Source organism: Lepidochelys olivacea (assembly GCF_965140295.1).
Source record: "Lepidochelys olivacea isolate rLepOli2 genome assembly, chromosome: 10".
In the NCBI taxonomy this organism is placed as follows: Eukaryota; Metazoa; Chordata; order Testudines; family Cheloniidae; genus Lepidochelys; species Lepidochelys olivacea.
In genome coordinates this window covers 59,641,867-59,664,078 of record NC_140420.1, presented here as the reverse complement: position 1 = coordinate 59,664,078, position 22,212 = coordinate 59,641,867, and the positions used below count along the sequence as shown (strand labels likewise).

General features: G+C 42.9%; 1 protein-coding gene across 17 annotated transcripts in view; it reads left to right on the top strand.

The window, feature by feature from the left end:
- Positions 1–7,143: 7,143 nt before the first annotated feature.
- The window catches only part of TCF12 (transcription factor 12), a 284,639-nt gene continuing 269,570 nt past the window's right edge, over positions 7,144–22,212 (top strand). For 2 of the 17 annotated variants that reach the window (XM_084642024.1, XM_084642008.1), the window contains exons 1-3: positions 9,833–10,197; positions 11,649–11,784; positions 12,549–12,621. In XM_084642024.1, coding sequence (XP_084498150.1) covers positions 11,671–11,784; positions 12,549–12,621 — 187 coding nt within the window. In that variant the 5' untranslated portion in view covers positions 9,833–10,197; positions 11,649–11,670. Of the gene's footprint in view, positions 7,169–9,824; positions 10,198–11,088; positions 11,246–11,648; positions 11,785–12,548; positions 12,622–22,212 lie in introns of those variants that run through there. The other 15 variants (XM_084642018.1, XM_084642022.1, XM_084642023.1 and 12 more) reach the window with 15 other exon arrangements.

Here is a 22,212-nt window from a genome sequence, read left to right as displayed (position 1 = left end):
GTGTCAGTGGGGTTCCTGGCCGCAACACACTGACATTGGCTCTGGCAATGTTGCAGCCTGACTAGGGTCAGCTGCCCCCAGGCTACTTCCTGCCTTCCCCTCTAGAGGTACCTGGGTCTGGCCAGCATCCTCCAAGGGGTCACACACCATGGGCTCCTTGGGGTAACTGGCGCTCGGTTGTCTTGGTGACTCCTCAGGGTAACTGGCGAATGGCAAGCTTGGCAGCGTCTCTGGGCTCAGGCTAGCATCAGACATTGGGTGGTCTGGCCAGTCCTCGGGTCGGCCGCCAATTGCCGTGGTCTCCCGGCTGGGAGCTCTACCACATACGTTTGGCCTCTCCCATGGCTGTGATTCAACTGAGCTCTGGAGTCAGGCTCTTATACTTCCGGTCCTGCGCCTGACCTCTGAGGGGTGGGCGCAGGGTTGGCTGGCTCCGCCCACTTTGGCGTCCAGAGAGGCTTGTCACTCTCCGGAGTGGCAGGGAACCAGACCACCTCGCTACAGCTCCTTATTCATTCGCATGGCTTTGATTCTCATTTACACTGACAACATTTGAATCTTTTTATCCTTTTTTGGATGATATTAACCACCATACTTGCCACCATTTAAAAGATGTTTAACTTATATGGGTCAGAAGTTTGATGTCTAGATGGACTTTTGTTGCTTGCTTCTAAGGCCTGAATCTTGTATCCCAGTCAATGTTTCCATACTATGTCTGTTGTCTATGAACTTGAACAACAGTTTTGCTCCAGGTAGGGCTGGTTTTGCTCATAAGTTGTAAAAAATATATAGTTGACTCTGCTGGTGGCCAGCCTACTGGTTGTTGTTTTGACATCTCACATGTTGACTATTGCAATGACTTATTGACCTGTCTCATCTATTGCTGCCTGCAGTCCAGACTACAGTGTCACGGTTGATTTTTTTCTATCACCTGCATCTCTCACATTATATATCTCCTTTTAAGCAGCTACTGATCATGATGATGATAAAATGTTAACTTTGATTTACTGGTATTTTATGTGGTTTAGTTCTTTGTGTAATTTGTGCATAATCCTGCTCATTGTTCTATATCACCTTTATTGCTTGTGTTATACCATCTGTGGCCTACATCATATCTAGGCACAAGGCCTTCTTGCCTCTGCCCCTTTCCCAAGCTGGTAAAATTACCCTTTCCTGGTGATATTTCCACTTGCAATTCTCTCATCACTTTAAAAAGGAAAACAACATTTTGTGTCTGAATTTTTGTAGTTACTTTTGATACATTTCTTTTTTGACTTTGACTGTACCACACCTTAAAACTTATAAAAGGTACTTTGTTTTACAGTTTCTGGTATATAGTGTGACCAAGGTGGTACACCTGAAGTGTATGACAAACTGCATCTGTTTTTGTAAATTTGTAGGCGAGAGGAAGGGAGAGAAACAGATTGTGAAGTCAGGAGAAAGACAAAACTGTTCTGAAAATAAATTTCAACTTTGTCTAAGTTATTAGTAACAGCCAAATTAAAGTGATTTAAAAGTGTTTTAGGTTGGGATGCTGTCCCTTAAATTAACAAGATATTGTGTGGTAAATACTAATGTATAGGTTATAACTAATTATTGCCTTAAACTACAATTCACATGTGAATGAATGTCCTTCAGCCCCTTAAGCACTCTCCTGTGCTTACTCTTCCATCACCAGGCAGGCTAACAATAGGCATCCCAATATCCAACTCCCTTGCAATCATTCCTCTGTGATACCCAGCTCCTGACACTGGCTACTCACAGAAATTCCAGCTCCTCTACACCCAAAGGCACAGCGTACCAGTTTTACCTTAAACTACCACGCCTGTAAACCTTACAGCATTTGTGAGCACGTATAATAAAATAAATACAGACTAACATGGCTGCTACTCTGAAACCTACCTCCTGGGACTAATTTCTATTCCAAATCCATGAAGCATACTTTCAATATAAATACATTATTCCTTATGTATTGTCAATACATACATCTCACAATGATTGAGTCTTGACAAGTTATGAGCTTTCTGTAGATAACTTATATGTTACACTTTATGGATAAATATCCTGTAAGCCATGTGTTTGGTGTAGTGAGTTTCTCAGGTCTGAGGTGGGAGTTTGCAAGGAACAGGGGATCCTGTGCCAAGGAGTCTCTGTTAACCCACTTGTAGGCACAATTTATTCCTGTACATGCTCCGTCCCACTAGCTCTCACCTATTCCTTTCCCATCTGACCCTTTATATGACTCAGGTGCCTTCTCTTAATCCCACTTGGGAGACAGATATTCAGTCACAGGTGCAGTGGACCCTGCTGCCTCTTAAAGGGGCCAGTCACCCTGTAACAACATCCCATAATTCATTTGTATTTTGCCAGCACTATTTTCAAACTGTTGTTAGGCAGCCTGGAGGACACACTGCTGAGCACCACAATCATGACAGTCATTAATTTGAACAGGAAGAAGATGCATATGTGTTGGCAGTCACACAGGTGGATGGATTTAGCTGAGTGGGTTCAGATAGCTTTGGATGCTGCAGTGATATAGCTCTAGGTGAAGAAGGTGCAGAGGGATGAAATTGAGCAGTTATTCACGTGGGGCATATATATGGAGCAGCTTCATTGGCAGAGCACCAGTTCTGAGCTCAGTCAACTAGTACTGACTAGTGGGACAGGATAGTGATGCAGAACTGGGATGACCAGCAGTGGGGGCAAAACTTCAGAATGCAGAAGGCTACATTCCTAGAGATCTATGAAGAGTTTGTCCTGGATTTTTTTCCCCCATCAATTTTCCTTTTAATGATCTCTAATAATCATCATCATGTCTTATATAATCACTTCATAAATATATTTGAGGGAAGCCTCCTGGGACGGGAAGAGGGCACCCCAATGGCACAGAGGGTGCAGATGGCTCGAAGAGCAATAGCAAAAAGGAACATTGGCACTAATGTGGTGTCTCTGCTGTCAACTGAGACCCTGCTCACTCAAGTCCCCATCTTTCCATGATACAGAGCACTCTGCTGGGCCATGCCACTGCCTTGTCCCATGCTTTCCACTAGCTCTGCCCGAGTGCCATCTCTTTACTCCCACGCAGCCCTGCTACCCTTTGGTACATTTACGTTCTGCACCTCCCTCCAGGATCCTGCCACTGCTTTGGCACAGTGCCTAGCCCAGTGGAGCAGCCGTGTAAAGTTGACATGATCTTGCTAGGCAGTGAGCCTTGGTCGCATGCAGTTGAGCCAGCTTCAGCCCCATGTGCCATTTTAATATTAGAGGGAGACGAAAGGATCCCTCTACGCCCATGCCATGGATAGTTTCATGCTGTCCAGAGTGTCTCATGACTGTGAGTGCCTATCTCAGGGCAGGCTGTCAAAAACAGGGCAGATACCCCAAACTGATGGTGTGTTCTGTAATTACATTTTTACCAAGCCAGCAACAAATGTGAACTCCTGGATCACTGGAACAGTCTCACCATGAAGTCAGTGTCTCATTAGATTCTCCAATCTATCTTGCCACACCGACAAACTGGACTTACTGATGATCCACTTACACCAAAAGTCACACAATATTCAGGTTGTTTCTAGTCCCAAGAGAACAGTCACTTACCCTGGATCAACTGGTAACCTCGATCTTACACCAAAGGCAACAGCTGCAGCCAGTCCTGTAATAAACTATGTAAAGGTTTATTAACTAGGAAAAAGAAATGAGTTATTTACAAGTTAAAGCAAGCAAACATATACATACAAATAAGTTACCATCTAGATCCTAAAAGTGACAGGGTTGTAGTGATCTGTCAATTCAAAGTGTATTTCAGGGAGGACACAGGGGTAACCCCTGGGGATCTCTGTCTCAGTTTAAAGTCTCTGGACCTCTCAGAGTTCAAACAGTGAAAAGATGGAAAATTTTCCTGCAACCTTGTTTTATTTTCTTCATTCAGCATCCAAGTCCACAGGAGAATCTTTCTTGCACCTAGCATATCCAAGATGGGATAGGGCCATTAGCCAATCCTTTGTATTGTGATGTTCCTAGATGGCTCCTCTGATTTTGATACTCCTTCTGGATAGGAGAGGGAAGGGGACAATTCCCATGCTTGGTTTCACAAGTTCAGAGCAAACATTCTCAAAGTTATAAAGCAAAGCTTACATATTTTCTTACAGCATGGAATACCAACATTACAATAGAGATTAATGTATGCAGCAATTTATAACCATTTCATAGAGTCTAAGCACTAAATGCATTCTAAGACTAATACCTATTTTGAGCAAAATTAACATACTGGTGAACTGGTCTGGTCTCCAACTATGAGTTTGTTAGTTCTTAGCCTGCAGTCTTGGCAAGAGCTGGCATCTGGATTGCCAGCATCACAGATAGACCAACTGAGGCCAGTCTCCTTTTAAACACCCTCAGCCCCAAGCCAGCTCCCCTGCCTTAGCCACTCACTCCTACTGTGATCCAGCCCAATGTCTGACACATATCGGGGCGCCTGAGGAACAAAAAGCTGGACCTGAGGGCAGAGAGTAGTAGAAGTAATTGCTTTAGAGAATAGCATTAGCAGAACACCAACATGAGAGTTCCCCGCAGCATGGAGAAGTGTGTGTTGCCGTCACCATCTAGAAGCTTGTCCCCACTGATTGCTAATAGTCAGTTTGGTGATGGTAGATCAATTGTCAGGGCTGTTGTCATGGAAGTTTGAGGCTATGATAAGGGTGCTGCTGTGTTGGGTCATAAAGCTTGGCAATGCACAGGTGTTTGACGGACTTTCTGAACTGTAGAGAGGTAACTGATGGGATGTATGTGCTATTATTTGCTCCTCCTCCAAGCCCTGCATACCAGGCCAAAGACTTAAATGCTTGCTGTATTTTTGCACAACATCTGTAAGAGAACAGGACCTCTGGTAATGCTCTCACAACCTGCCCATGCTATAAGGATGTGGACCACATTTTTGCAAGTGATGCCATCACTTCATCCAAGAATGAGGTGGTGGACAGTTTTCCATAACGCACCCTAAGCAACATGGCAAGCACCCTGAAGAAAGTGCCCTTGACCCCACATATACCATGAGGTCCAACCAAGAGGAAATTTTTCTGGGCAGCCAAGAACTCTATGACCCAGCTGACGTGGAGTTTACAAAAGACTCCCACACAGACAGACAAACTGGAGCTGCTGTGGAGGGATGCTGTACCAGTAAGCACTGAGTAGTATAAATGGTACATAAATTCTTAGTTAATGAAACGAAACTACTACACATTGACACAATAAAGAACCAGTTTTTTGGTAATTTTATTTTTAAATATTTTGTCAAAGTGTGTCCAAAGATTTACAATACAGTAAAAAGTTGATTAAAAAGCAATTAAAATAAAATATATGAAATTAATTTATAAATCAGTTCACAATGGAATCTAAAACAGCCTACAGTAGTATTTATATTTGGGTAGCACCCATGGGCCCCAACTGAGATTGGGGCCTCACTACGCTACTGTGTGGTTTTACAACTTCTTAAAGGTACAACCCTTTAAATATATCCTGTACATGAAGCTCTCTCCAGTATGATAGCCAGTCAGTCAGAAGGAATAGCTCTTGAATATCTTTGCTTTCTTTTCAGATTGGGCTATTTCTTGTCCCTTTGCTTTGGCTAGGCACTAGGACCAGCTCTGGGAGTGTCCCCTCTTCTTCATTTGCTCTGACAATGTCTTGTAGATGTCTGCATTCTGGTGACTCTTCTCCACATGGACTAGAAATGCTGCTCTCCAAAGAGGGCAATCAAGTCTTGCAGCTCTGCAGAGGTCTACCCAGGAGGGGGGACATGGCTGCTATAAAGGTTATGTGACTGTGTGTGATTTCACCACTACCTAGTATCAAAAAGGGGCATACCTGGTTGCCTGCCAGCATTTAAACTAAGAGGTGACATATGGTCCAGATGACCCAGGAGCACTGCAGGGTGCAGGTGTGAAGCCATGCAGTAAAGGATAGCAGTGGGAGGACTGCCAGCAGTAGACTAGTTAGGAATGTGTCCACATAAACCTTAAAGGCAAACAAAATCACTCTGAAATAGAGTTACTTCTGTTCCAACTTACTGTGGCCTAAGATGCCAAATAATCTGATTTTTTAAAAAAAAGGTTGTGTGTGGATACAAAGCTCTGTAATGCGAACAAACTAAGTTACTCTGATGTAACATCCCGATGTAGACAAGCCCTCGCTTTCAGACCACTCCAGCAGCCCTCCTACCTATATCCTCTTATTTCCTTCTCTATATCCTTCCCATTCCCTACATTCTGCTAAAATGTCTTTACTAGTTCCTCACTTCCTCCCTCCTGGAGTTGTGCATTTTTCATGTCCTTGCAACTTGTTATACTTAGACCCGCCTCCTGATTTATATAGGCTGAAATCCCTTCAACCTCTTCTTTCTTTCCCAAGCTTTTTGTCAAGCCTTGCCACTCATTCTTTCTTTGTCTACATTAGCACCCGCAGTGTTGCTAAATCTCACAATTGTATCATGAGCCTGTAAGCGCCAGATCCTGGATTACATGAGCATCTCAGGTTTCATAAAATGAAAAGTAAGTTTCTAGTCCTCATGGTTGCAGAGAAAAGCTTGCAAATGTGAACCCTAAACAAAACAAAACAAAAAGAGCTCAAAATGTATTATTTTTAAAATTTGTGGTTTTTAAATCAATTGTACATTAGTATAAACAACTGCTATAATAAATACTGTATGTTAATGTTTGCAGCTACTTTAATCTATTTTTCCATAGTATATTCATCACTATGTCAATATTTTTCATACTGATAAAAGTTTGAAAGAGAAAACGCCTTTAACTGCATTTTCATGTTACAGTAGATATAGGCTCCTCCTTGCTACAAAAATATTTGTTAAAGTACAGTTTTAGTGAAACATGTAACACTGATCTCTCATTGGGTGTTTTCCTCTAAAGTGGAACATTATTTATACATCAAAGAGAAAAAAGGACATATTTATGTCCCTCCAGGGCATAGGGAATGAAAATCATTGTGCTGATATTTTAATACAAATTACTTCCTGCATTTTTAAGTGACAGAAATATGAATATTCATAGACTCACAAGGCCAAACGATCTCTCCACTACATGGCACAGAGGGGCGCACAAAAGAGGAAAAGGGTTTGGAAAGCCTGCAAATCAGCAGTGTGTCTGTACAGGGGTTGGTAAGTGTTGTCTGCTTCACCCTGTCCCTTCCTCCTGAACACTGCACAATTTGGAATCTGTAGAATTGGGTATGGGAAGTTTTGAAGCAGAGGGGGTGGAGCCAGGCAGCAGCTGCTGTATGTAGCATGTTACTCTCCAAATCCGGTGGATCCATGCAGGAATTAACACTGCTTTAAGCAGTATTCCCTTTCCCACTGTGCATTCTACCACCTCCCCAGGCCCTCCACAGAATGTGTCTGGATCTGTAGCTTTTCTTCCACACAAATCCTAAGGTTCTCCAGGGTTTGAAGACTGTTTTCTGTCCCCCACCCCACCCCCAAATGAAAATGCAGTAGTAACTCTGCAGGTTTTTTTAAGTTTACTCACTCACCCAGGAGCTTTTTGTGGAAAAGGAGCATTCAGCCCTTAAAAACTAGAGTTTGAGAAAAAAACCCGAGAGACTTCCACACATCGGCTGTACAAAGTGGGCTGAGGTCTAGGTGGTGGCACCTACATGCCACCTGGGGGCTCTGCAGGCCTGAGAGATCTATACATCCTAACTTCAGGCTATGCAAAGGGATCAAGATCTTTTGTTATTATGAAAAGCCCTGTGTGCTTGCACTAGGCCCACTTTACTGTTACTTTTTTTGCAGGTATTTCTGTTGTATCTGAGCACCTCACAAACATGAATGAGTTAAATCACAAAACGCCCCCGCAAGGAAGAATAGTAGTTCCGCTTTACAGATTGGGAAACAGAGGCAGAGAAATATTAAGTGACTTACTCACATAGGAAAGCTATCACAGAGTTCAGAATAGAATCCAAGTCATTTAGCTTCCAGAGCCACTCCCATTCCTGTATCTCAACCGTAAGACTATCTCGTCTTGCTTAGCTCTATCTGTTATGCAGAGGTACTGGGTTTGTGTATGCATGTATGCATTTTTGTATGGCATGTGTGTTCCCTATGGTTTGGTATGCGGGTGTCTTAGTTATTCATTTTTATTATATTTAACAAACAGGAAGTTTTGTCAAAATCTGATAAAGTAGATCAGTATTAGCTTTGCCACATGGTAACTTTGTCAATCAGAAAATTTCAAACTTGATATAAAGTTATATGTGTAGTTTTTACTCTACATGGTGTGTGAATATGTACTAATGTATTACAAGTGTTCTGGTGGTGGGTGAGTGTGCTAGTGTATTTTGGCACATTGTATATTTTGTGTTTTAATTGTGTTTTGGTGCATTGGGTTTTGTTTGTTGTATGTATTCTGAGTGTTGTGCTTGTTTTGGTGTATTGTATGTGCATGTTTGTTTTAAATTGTATGTGTATTGTGTTGTGTGTTTGTGTTTTGTGTACCTATCGTTTGTTCTAGGTAATGTTTGTGCATCTTTGAGTCTATTATAAATGTATCATGTTTTGGGAATTTGTGTTGATATTGTGTTCTGGCTATTATGTGTGTGTTGGTGTATTATGTATGCATTATACTTTGTCATGTGTGGATTATGTTTGGATATTGTGTGTGTTTTGTATCAGGACTGTGTGTTGTGTACAGTTACATGTACTGTGTAGCTCATGTTTGGGTGTTGCGTGTGTTATGTGTAGTGTCTGGGTCATGTCTGGGTGTTGCCTATTATGGGTGTGTGTTTTGTATTGCTAGGGGTACTGTGTGAGTCATGTCTGGGTTGTGTATTGCTATGTGTATTGTGTGTGTTTGTTGGGTATTGCTGTGGGCTCTGTCTGGATGTTGTGTGGGTTCTGTATTGTACGGTGTGGGTCATGTCTGGAGGTTGGGTAGATTGTGTATTGCTGTGTGAATGGTGTGGGCCATGTGTAGGTGTGATGTGTGTTGTGTACTGTGTGGGCCAAGTTTGGGCACTGTGTGCAGTGTGTATTGCTATGTGTATGGTGTGGACCATGTTTAGGTGTTGTGTGTGGGTTGTGTACTGTATGGACCATACCTGTTGCTGTGGGGTGGTTATTGGTGGCGTGGGCCATGTCTGGGGCTGTGTCAGGTGGCTGCGTGGTAGGGTGGCCAGACAGCAAATGTGAAAAATCGGGACAGAGTGTGGGTGGTAATAGGAGCCTATATAAGAAAAAGACCCTAAAATCAGAACTGTCCCTATAATGCTCAAATAAATTGGTTAGTCTCTAAGGTGCCACTAGTACTCCTTTTCTTTTTGTGAATACAGCCTAACACGGCTGCTCCTCTGAAACCTATAAAATCAGGACATCTGGTCACCCTACAGCATGGGCCCATAGCTGCTGGAACTAGGGATGTGCTATTACACCGCCTGGCTTGAAGTGGTTTCCATTATATGCAGGGTTTACACTTTGGTTCAGTGGCTCTCAGCACCTCTACTATACAAATTGTTCCAGCGCCCTGGCCTGGGCCCTGTCTGTATCTCTGGGGTGATTATTAGTGTCGTGGGCCATGCCCAGAGCTGCGGGCGATGTGCGCTGGCTCCACCAGCTCCGTGCGGCGCTGCAGGGGGCTCCCTCCCGGGCTGGGCAGCCGCAGGTTCCCCCGCGGGGACCGATGGGGAAGGCGCTCCCATCTCAGGCGATGCCTTGCGGTGCCAGGCTCACCCCGGAGCTGGGGGCCCTTGTGCTGCTGCCGCCGTCCCTGGGCTCCCCGGAGCCGCCCCGCCCCGCGCCGGGCTGGGGGTAGCCCTGAGCGCACAGTCACAGCGGCACGGCACGGGGAGCTGGGGTCAGGCCCCGAGGCCGCCGCCACCACCGACCGGTGCCTGCGAAACCGGCCCCCCGGCAGCGGCGGCGGCGACCCCTCCTTAGAGCCAGCCAACACCGCGACCGCGGCCAGGGAAGGGTTAAGTGTTAAGCTTGTGCCTGTTCCAGCATCCGCGGAGGGATACTAAGCCGGAGCCTTGAACGCGGTGCTGCGGCTCCGCAAGCAAAAAAATGTCTGCCTAGGGGAGCCCACAAGTTCCTTCCAGCGGGGGGCGGGGGTGGTCGGCTCTGCCTCCTACCCAGCGGCCCGGCCGCTCGCGAGCGGGGCCCTGCTGGGTTCGGACGTCACCGCGGGGAAGGAGGTAAATTTGGGCCGGGAGGGAGAAGTTGGGATAGAATGGGGGCAGGGGGTTGCGCTGGGGGGGCAGGGGGCCGTGCTGGGAGGGCAGGGGGGGTGGCCTGGGGGCAGGGGGCCGTGCTGGGAGGGCAGGGGGCCGTGCTGGGGGGGCAGAGGGGGTGCCCTGGGGGCAGGGGGCCGTGCTGGGGGGGCAGAGGGGGTGCCCTGGGGGCAGAGGGGGTGCCCTGGGGGCAGGGGGCCGTGCTGCGGGGGCAGGGGGCCGTGCTGGGGGGGCAGAGGGGGTGCCCTGGGGGCAGAGGGGGTGCCCTGGGGGCCGTGCTGCGGGGGCAGGGGGCCGCCCTGGGGGGGCAGAGGGGGTGCCCTGGGAGGGCAGAGGGCCGCCCTGGGGGGGCAGAGGGGGTGCCCTGGGGGGCAGGGGGCCGTGCTGGGAGGTGAATTCGGGGCTAAGGAGCTGCTGGGGTAGGGAGGCTGTAGAGGGGCTCCTCTGAGGAGTGACACTGGTGCTGGGAGGCGGGGGCGGGCGCTCTGCTGCGGGGTAGGGACTCTTCTGGGTCCGTTCTCTCAGTCTTGTCGGGGACTCTGGCGGGGCTGTAGCGGGCAGCAATTCTCCGGCTCGTGTTTTATGCGCCCCTGGTCCCTGTGTATGGTCTGTCAGGGAAGGAAGCGCCCGCACTAAGCTGGCGCTCCTGGGAGGACTGGAGCCCTGAGCACTCGTTCAACTCGCAGGGGCTAGGAATGCGGCACCGTGTGTGTCCCGTCACACGCCAGCCTGCTCGGCGCAGGGAAAGGAGCGGGCCCCCAACGCCGCCACCTCGCCCGGCCGCTGCACTTGTGGGTGTCTTTGCGGTGCAAAGGCAGATCGCTGGTTTCAGAGACTGTTTATTGTTTGCAGCAGCTTTGGGGCTCCGGAGCTGGTAGTTACAGCAAATTGTGTGTGTGGATAAAGCAAATTATTCCTCTCTGGAAATCAGGCAATAGCAATGCTCAAGCAGACATGGCTCTGCTGAGGCACATCCACAGCCCAACTTGTCAGCTCCATTGTTGCGAAAACAGTGAGTCACTTAATCTCTCTCTCTAATTTTCCAGATTTTGCTCGGGTTTACCTGTTTATGCCTTTTACTGGCCCAGGGCGATCTACCCCTTCCTGTCACTTCAGACTCACTTGTGTGTGTGTGTGTGTTGCCTGAGGTGGAGTAGAAATTGAATGAGGGGAAAGGAGGCAGAGGAAACTTAGAGAGTTGGCTAGTTTGAGAAGCTGCTGCTTGCTGATCTCATCCGTGTGCTCTGTTAAAGTGAGGCTTTCCCTTCGGATTTCCCCTCCCCCCCATCAGTGTAAGGGATGCGAATGCTTGAGCCCCCTTCTTTGTTAGGGACAGATCTGTCCGTGCACTGAATGGTGTCGGCACCAGCCCAATGGTAAAGTGCTGCGTGTCTCTTTCCCTCCCTGTGTTTTAGGACGTAATTGAAGTGGAGGAAGATGAATCCTCAGCAGCAGCGGATGGCCGCTATAGGAACCGACAAGGAACTGAGTGACCTGCTGGACTTCAGTGCGGTAGGATATTCTTCGAGGTCTTCTTATGGCTTCTCCACGGTAAAGCGAACCAAGAAGTAGGGGCGGCAGCCTGCAGGGCTTGGTTGGGTCCGACTCAGCCAATGTGCACACCTGAACTTTGATGTAATGTCTAGACTTCCAGATTTAATGCTCTAATACCAGCTGGGTCAATTGGTTTAACTGGTTAAAATCGGGCTGACCCGGAGATGGCGTAATCTAATACTTAATCTTTGTTAAACTGGTGTGTGGGACTGATAGTTTGTGAGGATTTTTCTTGTTCCTTTAAAGAAATGTAACTTGCTGGTGCTTAAAAGCTGCAAGGAAGTCCGTTGATACTTTGTTTTTCAGTCTTGGTTTGGAAATTACAAGCAAAGTATTTTCTGTGTGATGCTTTTTTTCAGACTGATTTTTTCAAAATACATAATTTAAAACAAAATAGAAAAATAGTGCCTCTTGCAAATTGGCTACTAATTAAAGTTATCCTGTGCCTTTAGAGCTCATAAAATAACAAGCTATGTATTTTGAGCAGTAGAATTTATGATGTATAATAGACTTTAAATTACTGTAACAATCTCAGGTTTTCCTGTTTACATTGCTTGCATATACAATAGAGGGTTTAGTAGCATTGGTGAAACTGCAAAGATCATTCTTGATTACTTGTTTTATGATTCTTTTGAATGTGTTAAAGTCTGTTTTCTGGAAGAAATATAGGCCAGTGAACTGTCATATGTTGAGTTTTTTTAGCCGCAGACAAGATTTATAAACTTAACTTAAACATCTGTTGTTTTTTGTTTGTTTTGCAGATGTTTTCCCCACCTGTTAATAGTGGGAAAACTAGACCAACTACATTAGGAAGCAGTCAGTTTAGTGGATCAGGTAAGATGCTGTTGAGAAACCTAAAGTTCAAGTCACTGAATTTAGATATTTTAGTTTATTTTTTATATGCAGAAAAAAACCCACTAATCTTTCAGTTGCACACATCTTCCTACATTTGACATAATCAAAATAATTGAAGATGCCTTATTTTGACCTACCTGATTTTTAGTATAAAAGGCCCATAGTTGTCTTTCATTGTGGCTTAAAATGCAGTTTGTTCAGTTCAGCACAGTGGAACATCCAGTATCTCTAATGGTTCTGGCATGCAAGTTGGGTTTGATACATGTTGGGTTCAGAATGTCCACTTCTTGCTTTTTGTTTCAGTTTTGATAAATTTGAACATACCATTTTAATGTGTTACCGTAATATATCAAATAATGAAATAAATCCTGAAAGACTTGTGAATTTATTTTAAATATCCATCCTTATGAAAATGATCAATTATAGGATTAATACTTCACTAAATAATATATGTATAAATACAATCAGAGTGAAATAATTTCATAAATAAGTGGAAAAATTATGCATGTTTGTTTATGTATTGGTCATATTCTAGTGTGGAAGTCTAATTTTCTAATAGCTGCATCATGTTGATATAGAAGAACTCTGGCCGGTGGAACAAGTCTCTTTTTTTTCCTTAATTAGTACAAAAATTTAAAGTATGTGGGATTTTTAAAAATACACCTATATTTTAAATGCTTAATTTTTAAAGTCGTCTAGTTTGGCTTCTACAAAGAAAAGAGCAGGATAAATTAGGATACTAATTTTGGTATGTGTCAATATATTTATCACAATATTATATGTTTTGAAACAGTAAAGGGAAAATGGTGCCTCTTTTGTTGTCTCCCTCTTCACAAAGTTCTCTTTGGAGCCTGTTTTGGTACAGGAAATTACAATTTCCTTGTGCTCTGTATCCTTCTGAACTTTGGCAGATATGATTCTCTCTCTCGTTTAAGCCTTGTCAATACTGCTATGAAAACCAGCAAATATATTAACAAAAATATGTTGTATTTATTTCACTACTTTGTGCCTTTTTTTTCTTTACTGAGAGAGTATCTGCTCTATATATTGTCAATTTTCAGAATGTTGGGGACAAACCTGTAATATGAACTATAAAGTCAACTGTATAAAAGTCTTCATACTGCATAGTCCTCAGAAATAATATTTTTTTAAAGAAACAATACTATTTACTCATGCAGTAGTGATGTTTCTAGTTTTCTAATTACTGTGTGTATCTTGTATGATTAAAAGAAGGCTTAGTGTTTTTATTTTCAAAAAATAAAAAGGTAACTTTGTAGGACACTTATTAAATTAACAGTCAAGTATTTCTTTGAACATAAATAGTAATGTTGCCTATGTATATTTTGTATATTGTTAGAGTTGCCAGAGCAGTCTAAATGTATTAATGGTGGCAATATTAAAAAATAAGAGTTCTTGTTGAAACCTTTTTCTTGTATGATCTTGGATTATTTAAACTCGGAGAAGGGGATTATTTAGTATCCACAACATCTTGAAAGTGAATGAAATTTGAAAAAAAATAAACACACAGTAATTTAGAGTCTCAGAAGAATATATTTTCAGAAATTTCATAAAATATATATATGGGATTTTGATTTACTCATTGCATGTTAAAATACTTAAATTTATTGTAATTTCAGTACAGGGATCTGCACGCCATATGTTGGTTAACCAATCTTTCATACAAACCTTCAGGTGAATTTCTTTCCAGAAATCTGCATCATAAGTGGAGTGTGTAGCTTTTCCCCCAAACTGTCCTCCATCAATTGGGTACATCTTACAAATACAGCTAGTAAGAATTTGCTATGAAAATCAAATGTTACATGGTCAGGAATGGTCTAGATAATACTTAGTCCTGCCTTGAGTGCAGGGGACTGGACTAGAAGACCTCTTGCGGTCCTTTCTAGTCCTATTATTCTATGAGTCTTTCTTTAAATTTAAGAGAGGTGCAAAGTGACAGGGTTTGTATTATGGGAAGAACAAGGAGATGTTTTGGTTTTTTTGTTTTTCCTTTTTCCTTAGTTTGCTTTTCCTGGATAAGTACATTTACATTCATGTCAAACAATAAATCTTTAGTGGTCAATATAAATCTTAAAAGATACCATTCAGCAATTGGTGATTCTGTTTGCAGGCCTGCTTCTAGGCAATGATTCCCCAGAAAAGAGAGAGCACCAAAGAGCTTAACCAGAAAAGTACAATCTTTTCTTTTTGGGAAATAGTGTTAATGGTTGCTTGAATTTTTTTATTGGGAAGCCTAATCTCTTCTGATGTGTGACATCATCACAGAGATACTATGCATGAGGGAATGCATTACAGCTGTCTCTCAAGCTACAACTTCAACAGAAGCCACTTTCCCATGAGAAGGATAGTGGGATATTGTATACCAAACTATCGCTTATACCATTCTCATGTAAGAATAACGACATCTAATAACACTTAACCGGATACGTTTTAGTTCACAATGTTTCTGGTTTTAGGGACTGTTTGGTTATAGACTCTCAGTTCCCCACTGCAAGGCAATCTGTTACATAGATTCTGTGTTCCCTGTATTGTTACAGTGACCTCAGTCTTGACCTAGACGGATTACTCTCTGCAGGAGTGAGAGGTGACGAACTCTGTATTAGCTCGGTTCTGGGACATTGTTAGATATCAGAGATGCATTTTTGAGATGATTGACAAAGTGGAAGTAGTACAGGTATTTAATTTCTGACACCCAAGTTTAATTCTGCATTGTGATCTTGATTTAATTTTAAGAATATTCTGTAGTTTGTAGAATAAATGTTTGAACATTATGTTTGGTTTTTTTACTACTAGAGGCCAAATTTAAAAAACGGGAAGGAAAAATATTTCTTCAGGTGTTTGCCCCTTAGGGGTATTCAATACCAAGAAATACATTATGCATGGATTTGTAAAACAGTTTTGTTTGTTTTACCATGGAGAATGTAGCTATGTCTATTTTTAAAAGGCTTACTCATTTTTGATTTAATACACAGAATTTGAGATATAACCTATTTACGTCTGTTTGAGTCTTTCAATGATTGTGCTTGCAATTATGCCTTTCTGGATTACTTTGTGAAGATGGTGCTTCCTTTACTATTTTTCCATTTTTAAAATAATTAGCTTTTTATCCTTTTTCCAAATGTCTTGTCTCAGCTGGGCTAGAGTAGTATTTGTTTATTGAAACACTTCTTAAATGTCCAGTTTAAATCTACTAAAATGAAAGATAAGTGTTTCAGGACAAAAAAATTAACTGCTCTGTGCCAGTCGTAGGAAGACAAACAGCTATTTATGAGTCTATGAAGTTCTTGTTGAGATTTGTTTCAAGGTACAATCCTAGAAAATATAAATTAGAAGGGTGGGAAAATGCCAGCTATGTTAGTTTATTTGATTGTTAATGGGCAAACTAACAAATGTCCAAGAATGTCTGATTGCTTCTTTGTTTTTCACACTTTAGCTTCTCTAGGTGATGCGGATGAAAGGGTGAAAGTTGCCCATCTCTTAGTGTTGCAGCAAGCATGATATGATTTAATACAGCCATGTTTCGGTCATCAGTTATTACAAAAGTACATATGTAACTGAATGTAATAAAACAGCCAGTCAGGGTACTGTGACTAAAATTTGTTGTTTGGCAGGGAGGTACCATAGGTTAACACACAAATGTTGTGCTTTGGAGTGTTGGACGATAAGGTGTTTAGGAATTTGAGAATTACACTGCTTGGTGGGTGTGTGGAATTTATGGGATCAGAGTGTTTTTATTTTTTGTTTTGCTTTTAGTTTTTTTCGGGGGAGAGAGTTTGCCTTCTAAAGGCTCATCATTTGTGAATGAAAGCTACGGGTGAAATAAGTGACTCTGATACATCATGGTATTTTACGACTGTAAATCAAGTGAATTGCTGATAATGTCAAATAATTTAATTAGATTAGTGATGGGAATGAATATATTGGAAAAAATAACCTGATACAAAATAGGAATGACAGAGTTAAATTGCAAAGATACTTTGCTATTGCTGTCTCCTGCTAAAACATAACAACCTCTTTTCACCCCCACCCCTGTATTGCTTTCATTCTCTCTATTTCTACAGTCTCCAAGATGGAAACTGCTTACATTGCCCAGGACTTTCTGTACTGGAATTTAAAATTTTTTAACTAAAAATGTTTCTGTGATAGCCTGACAGCAGGAAGCATGATTTAGAATGTAGTAAAATGAATGTCCAGAGGCCATCCATCAAAACCAGATAAGTCAAGTGTTCCAAAGCTGGATGGCTACTTTTACCTGATGCTTTCGTCAGAAATGTGGAGAGACTCCCATTAAGTGCCATTTGTAACAGGCAAATTCCTGTCTTCTGCAATAAATTAGTGTTTCTGTAGTTCCCTTAAATAGTCAAAATGTTAGACACCTGTTGCCTATGTAATTGATTTGACGTTGAGCTCTTTGAGAAACGTGCACACAATTGCAAGTGTAAAACTATATGCCCAAATTGGTGTCCACACTGTGCATGCACACACAAACCCTTCTCTCCTCTCCCACCTCCCCAAGTCATGCCTATGTGCACAAGATCATTTTCCTGCTCTAGTCCAAATGCTTATATATATTCACACAGCAAACGTACTCAAGCAGTTTCCCTTTCTACCCCTTTGCATGTTAGAGTTGAGTGGGTTTTAAAGAGAGTGGCTCGGCATAAGCAACCAACTAGGGGCCTGATCCAAAGCTTAATGTAGTAGAAGAAAAGCCTCACATTAACTTCAATGTCCTTCGAACCAAGCCCTTTGTGTGCAAATTGAATCTGCACAGAAATTTCTTGGATGCAGTACAAGCATTCTTCCGTAGCAGATCTAGTTAAATAAATAGTCAGTTTCACCAATTATTAAAACTCTGTAGGAATGACTTGTATCATCCAGGTTAATTGCCAGAGTCCCCCTTGAGGGTTAGATTAGCAATTCTTCATACAAGGCTCAGGAGATAATCTCCTAGGTGGGGTGAAATGACCCATAGAGAGATAGTAGTTAGTCCATAGCATATCTTGCAGAGGAAAGTTATTGATTTTTGCAAGCCAAACTTTATCTTTTAGTCTCAAGAAATATGTTTGAGGAGTAAAATAAACAGGGACTACACTTCACCTATGCATCAAAAATTCATGGTTCTTAACCTTTCAAGCTACAGTCTTTATGAACAGAACTTGAATTCTCAAGGAGAACCAGTCACCACACCATCCTCCTTGTCTATATACATCTGGTGAAGTAACCTCTCTGCCTGACCCTGTTTCCTAAATTCTAGGAGTTGACAGGTGATCCCATGTAGATGAAGAATTCAGCCCTAGAATGATAAACATGCCAGCCCACGACAATCATTTTCTTACTTACAAATAAAATGAAGAGGTGATCAAAGATCTTATACTTTGGGAATTTGGTCATTATTCATATTTTTAGTTGTCCAAAATACTTTGTGGTCCTCGTGTATATTTTTCATGAATTGATTGAAGGCAGGTAAGTTGAATGCATGTGTTCTATGCACCAAAGGTCTAGAGTTGCACATGAATAAAAGCCTTAGATTATACATGCGTGTTGCTTATTTAATAATAGGGGCTATGTATAGGACTTTGTAAAACATCCTTAAAGCCAGAAGCAGGCAAAACTTATCTGATGAACCCAAAACTCTGCCCATGTTCACAAACCTTCTTATGAATGTGGTGAGAATTCTGGGCATGTTTTGTCTTGGCCCTTTCCAACTGGAATACCTTGTCTCTACCCCCAACAGATCTAGAAGATGGTGAAAGTCTGACCTAGGGCTTGAAAACCATCTGATTTAGAATTAGGGTGCTCAAGAATTTAATTCTGGTCCACTGCGCCGACTGTGTTTGAGGGTCTAGCAAGAAGGCTCACTGCAGCTGAATTAGGGGCACACTGCCTACTTGCTCCAGATCTTTCTTGAATTTGGAAGATGCGGAGCTGGGCATAGGTTTATTTGCTGGCTCCTTCTGGAAGACAGGAATGATGGAGTGGGCTAGTTAGCTGGCCACATAAGGCTGCTTAAGGTAAAGGGGTACTCCTGGGGGAATTCTGTGCCACTGTGCATGCCCAGAATTCATGTGTCCTGCAGAATTCCCCCCTCCCCCTGCAGAAAGTACCTTCTGCCCCAGAAGTGCTACAGTTCTGCCTTTCGCCCACCAGAGGACACTGTGGCGCCAGTACAGCCAACAGCATGAATGCAATAGGCTGTTCTGGTGCCACAGCAGCCTCTGGTGGGCAAAAGGCGGAACTGCAGCACGTCTGGGCCAGAGTGTATTTTCGGGGGTGGGGAATTCTGTGTATGCGCAGTGGCACAGAATTCCCACAAGAGTAGAAGTTCATCACAGCACCTGGCCCATGGAGTCAGGTTAGGACAGAGTGGAGCGCATAGGGTTGCTGAGGGGGTGTCACAGATGGGTTCAGAATGGCTGGGGTGGGGGACAGACTGGGGTGTGGGCTCAGGAGCTAGTAGGGTGACAGCATTAAGCCAGGGGGTGCATGGCCACATGGGAGGGGAGCTGCATGGACCCATGAGGGTGGGGGAAGAGACTGCAGGGACCCATCAGGATGGGGAGTGCAGGAACAAGGTCACATGTTTCTGACTGAATGGGAGGGGTTTGGCTTAGCCAGGGTCTGCATGGGGGAGGCTCCCCAACTCCCTAACAATCCTACACTGCTCCCCCAAAGCCTGTTCCATACTTCTTCCACCCACACTCAGTAACCATCCAGGTTCACTCCAGGCTCCTTCCCTCTCCCTCAGCTCCTCCGTTACTCCTGACACTCCCAGCCTTTGCACTGCTTCTGATGGATGCAGAAAATACAATGCTGTATTGTAATTTAAATGAATTACTCAAAGTTCTGTATTAATATGCCTAGTAAGCAATTTGTCAAAAAAAATTACCAGAATCTTTTTTTGGTCTGTATTGTTACAGACATACTTGCTGACAGATATCTGAAATAAATTACCAAAATAATTGAAACTGGCACAATTATATAGTGTTGTTTTGACAAATTATGCAGAATTTTGAAGAATTTTTAATTTTTTTGGCGTAGAATTCCCTCATTAGTAAAGGGGGCAGAGGGTTCCAAGCCCATTGTGGGTACAAATAGAAGGAACTGCTCATCTATTTTCATATGAAAACAGAAAAACACTTGCAGGGAATTTTGTTTTATGTTTGCACGAAGTACTGAGTTTTGTGTGAACCTTAAGGAATGCCATCTGGTTTTGGTTTGTGAAACTCTTGCAAACTGAAACTGGTGTATATAGCACAGCTCTAGTTATAAAGCTTGCTACAACTTCATGCGTGGAGTAGTCACTGTAAAAAAACAAACAAAGAAAACCATGCTGAAACTGTATTTAGATGTGTGAATGACTTCTGTGTTTGGCTTGCATAACTAAAACTGCCCCTTGGGAGCAGACATGTGAAACCCGTGAAAAAAACGCAAAAGTTGGGCTTGTTTTAGGCTTAATTGGTTTGTGATTTGCTTGTTGACTAGTTTTTGTGTTCTGGCTTGTTGCTCCTTTTTTTTTTTTTTTTTTGATTGGCTCCCAGCAAGCCGGTGCAACGAGAGGCAGGCAAGGGGCAAGCAGGGTAAGGGCAGGGAGAGAGTCAGGGCTGCACAGCGGGCCCACTACAGTCCCATACTGCACGCGGGGGGATCTAGTCACATAGAGTGTTGGGGTTCTTAAGGATTGGCTTGTTTTGGCCTTGTTTTGAAATGGGATGAGCTTGATTTTTGGCTTATTGTGAAAGTTGGGGTGCTTATTTACCGTGTGAAAGTTGGCAACTGTGCTCAGGAGTCATGAAAGTTACCAGACCAACTAGTCACGCATAATAGTTAGGGTAACTGGCCAGATAACTAGATCTTCACCACTCACTCCTTGTGGGTGGTTACGCTTTTGAAAATGTAGCTTTTTTTTTTTTTTCCTCTCCCCTCTCCAGTCACCCTGTGTTGAAGTCTGAGCCTCATCCCAGTCAGAGAGGCAATGACTTCCTTGCTGTCTCCTGGATATGTAGCTTCAGAATGTATAATAGCAATGTGTCTCCTCTTTAGATACACTCTTCACAAAAACTGAAGAAAACTATTATTCAGTGCATTTGTCACAGTTCAAGCCAATTGTGCCTATGTTTTTCCTTCTATTGTCTAGCAAGGGCACCCACTCTAGGCTTCTGGCTCCTCAACTGTCACCTCTCTTGGGTGGAGACCCACATTTCTCTTCTTCGTGACTGGGGTATTTTCAAACTGCGCAGCTCCCTGCCTACAGTGTGAACTCCCCACCAAAGTCAGGTTGCCTAAGCATGCTTTACTTTTCTCCTCAGAAATGGTGAACAGTGTAATTGCCATAGTTAAGCTACCATACATCTCTTTCTAAGCAATCATATTTATTCTTAAGGTAAAAGCATTACAGAGAAAACGTGTTTTAAAAAAAATAAAAGAACCTACACACATGCTACAAATGTTACCAGAGATCACCCTCTTGTTCTGAAAGTGCTCTGGTTGGTGATTAGTTTCAAACCCCACATGGGAGATTTTCTTGTGGTCACAAGTTCATTACAACTTGAACTTAGAGTAAGCACTCTCATGAATAAATCAGTTACTCCTTTATACAGTTTCTGTTTCCTTATGTAACGGATGATCAGCAGACGAAAGGTCTCCCCTCAGGGCGAAGCTTCAGAGGTTGAGTCTGTAGATGGGAGTTGGCAATCCTCTCGTCTCAAGTACTTCCTAGCAATTTAATTTCACACATATTGACCCAAAGATCATTTGTGTCTGCTTCATTGTTCAACATAGTCTTTTGAAGCTCACAGTACTTCCCAGGGATTGCATTAATTCTGTCTTCCGCCTAAATAAGTTCAATGAAATCTCACAATAATACATAAACATTTGCATTGTTAATACAATGAACTCCTAAAATGTTAAACTTAATTTAATGAGTTTTGTCCAGGAAATTGCCATAACTGTCATAGCATTGACCTGTAAAATATTCTTTTGTTAGAAACTAACGTGCCTTGTTTTGGCTATCAAATGACCCGCATCCAATCCCCAGATGGCACGGGTACAAATTTACTCTTTTCCCATGAATAAATAGAGGGTGGGATGGTGTATAGTAGTCTTGCAAACAAACCCAGACACCTCTAAGCTTCCTTCTAAAATGCCTGTTTGTGACTTAATATGCGGAAGACCGTCACATAAGAATGGTCATACTGGCTCAGACCAAAGGTTCATTTAACCCAGTATCCTATCTTCTGATAATGGCCAATGCTGGTGCTTCAGAGGGAACGAACAGAACAGGTAATCAAGTGATCCATTCCCTGTCGCCCATTCCCAGCTTCTGGCAAACAGAGGCTAGGGACACCATCCCTGCTTGTCCTGCCATATAGCCATTGATGAACCTATCCTCCGTGAACTTACCAAGTTCTTTTTTGAACCATGTTATAGTCTTGATCTTCACAACATCCTCTGGCAGAGTTCCACAGGTTGACTGTGCATTGTGTGATGAAATACTTCCTTTTGTTTGTTTTAAACCTGTTGCATATTAATTTCATTTGGTGACCCCCTAGTTCT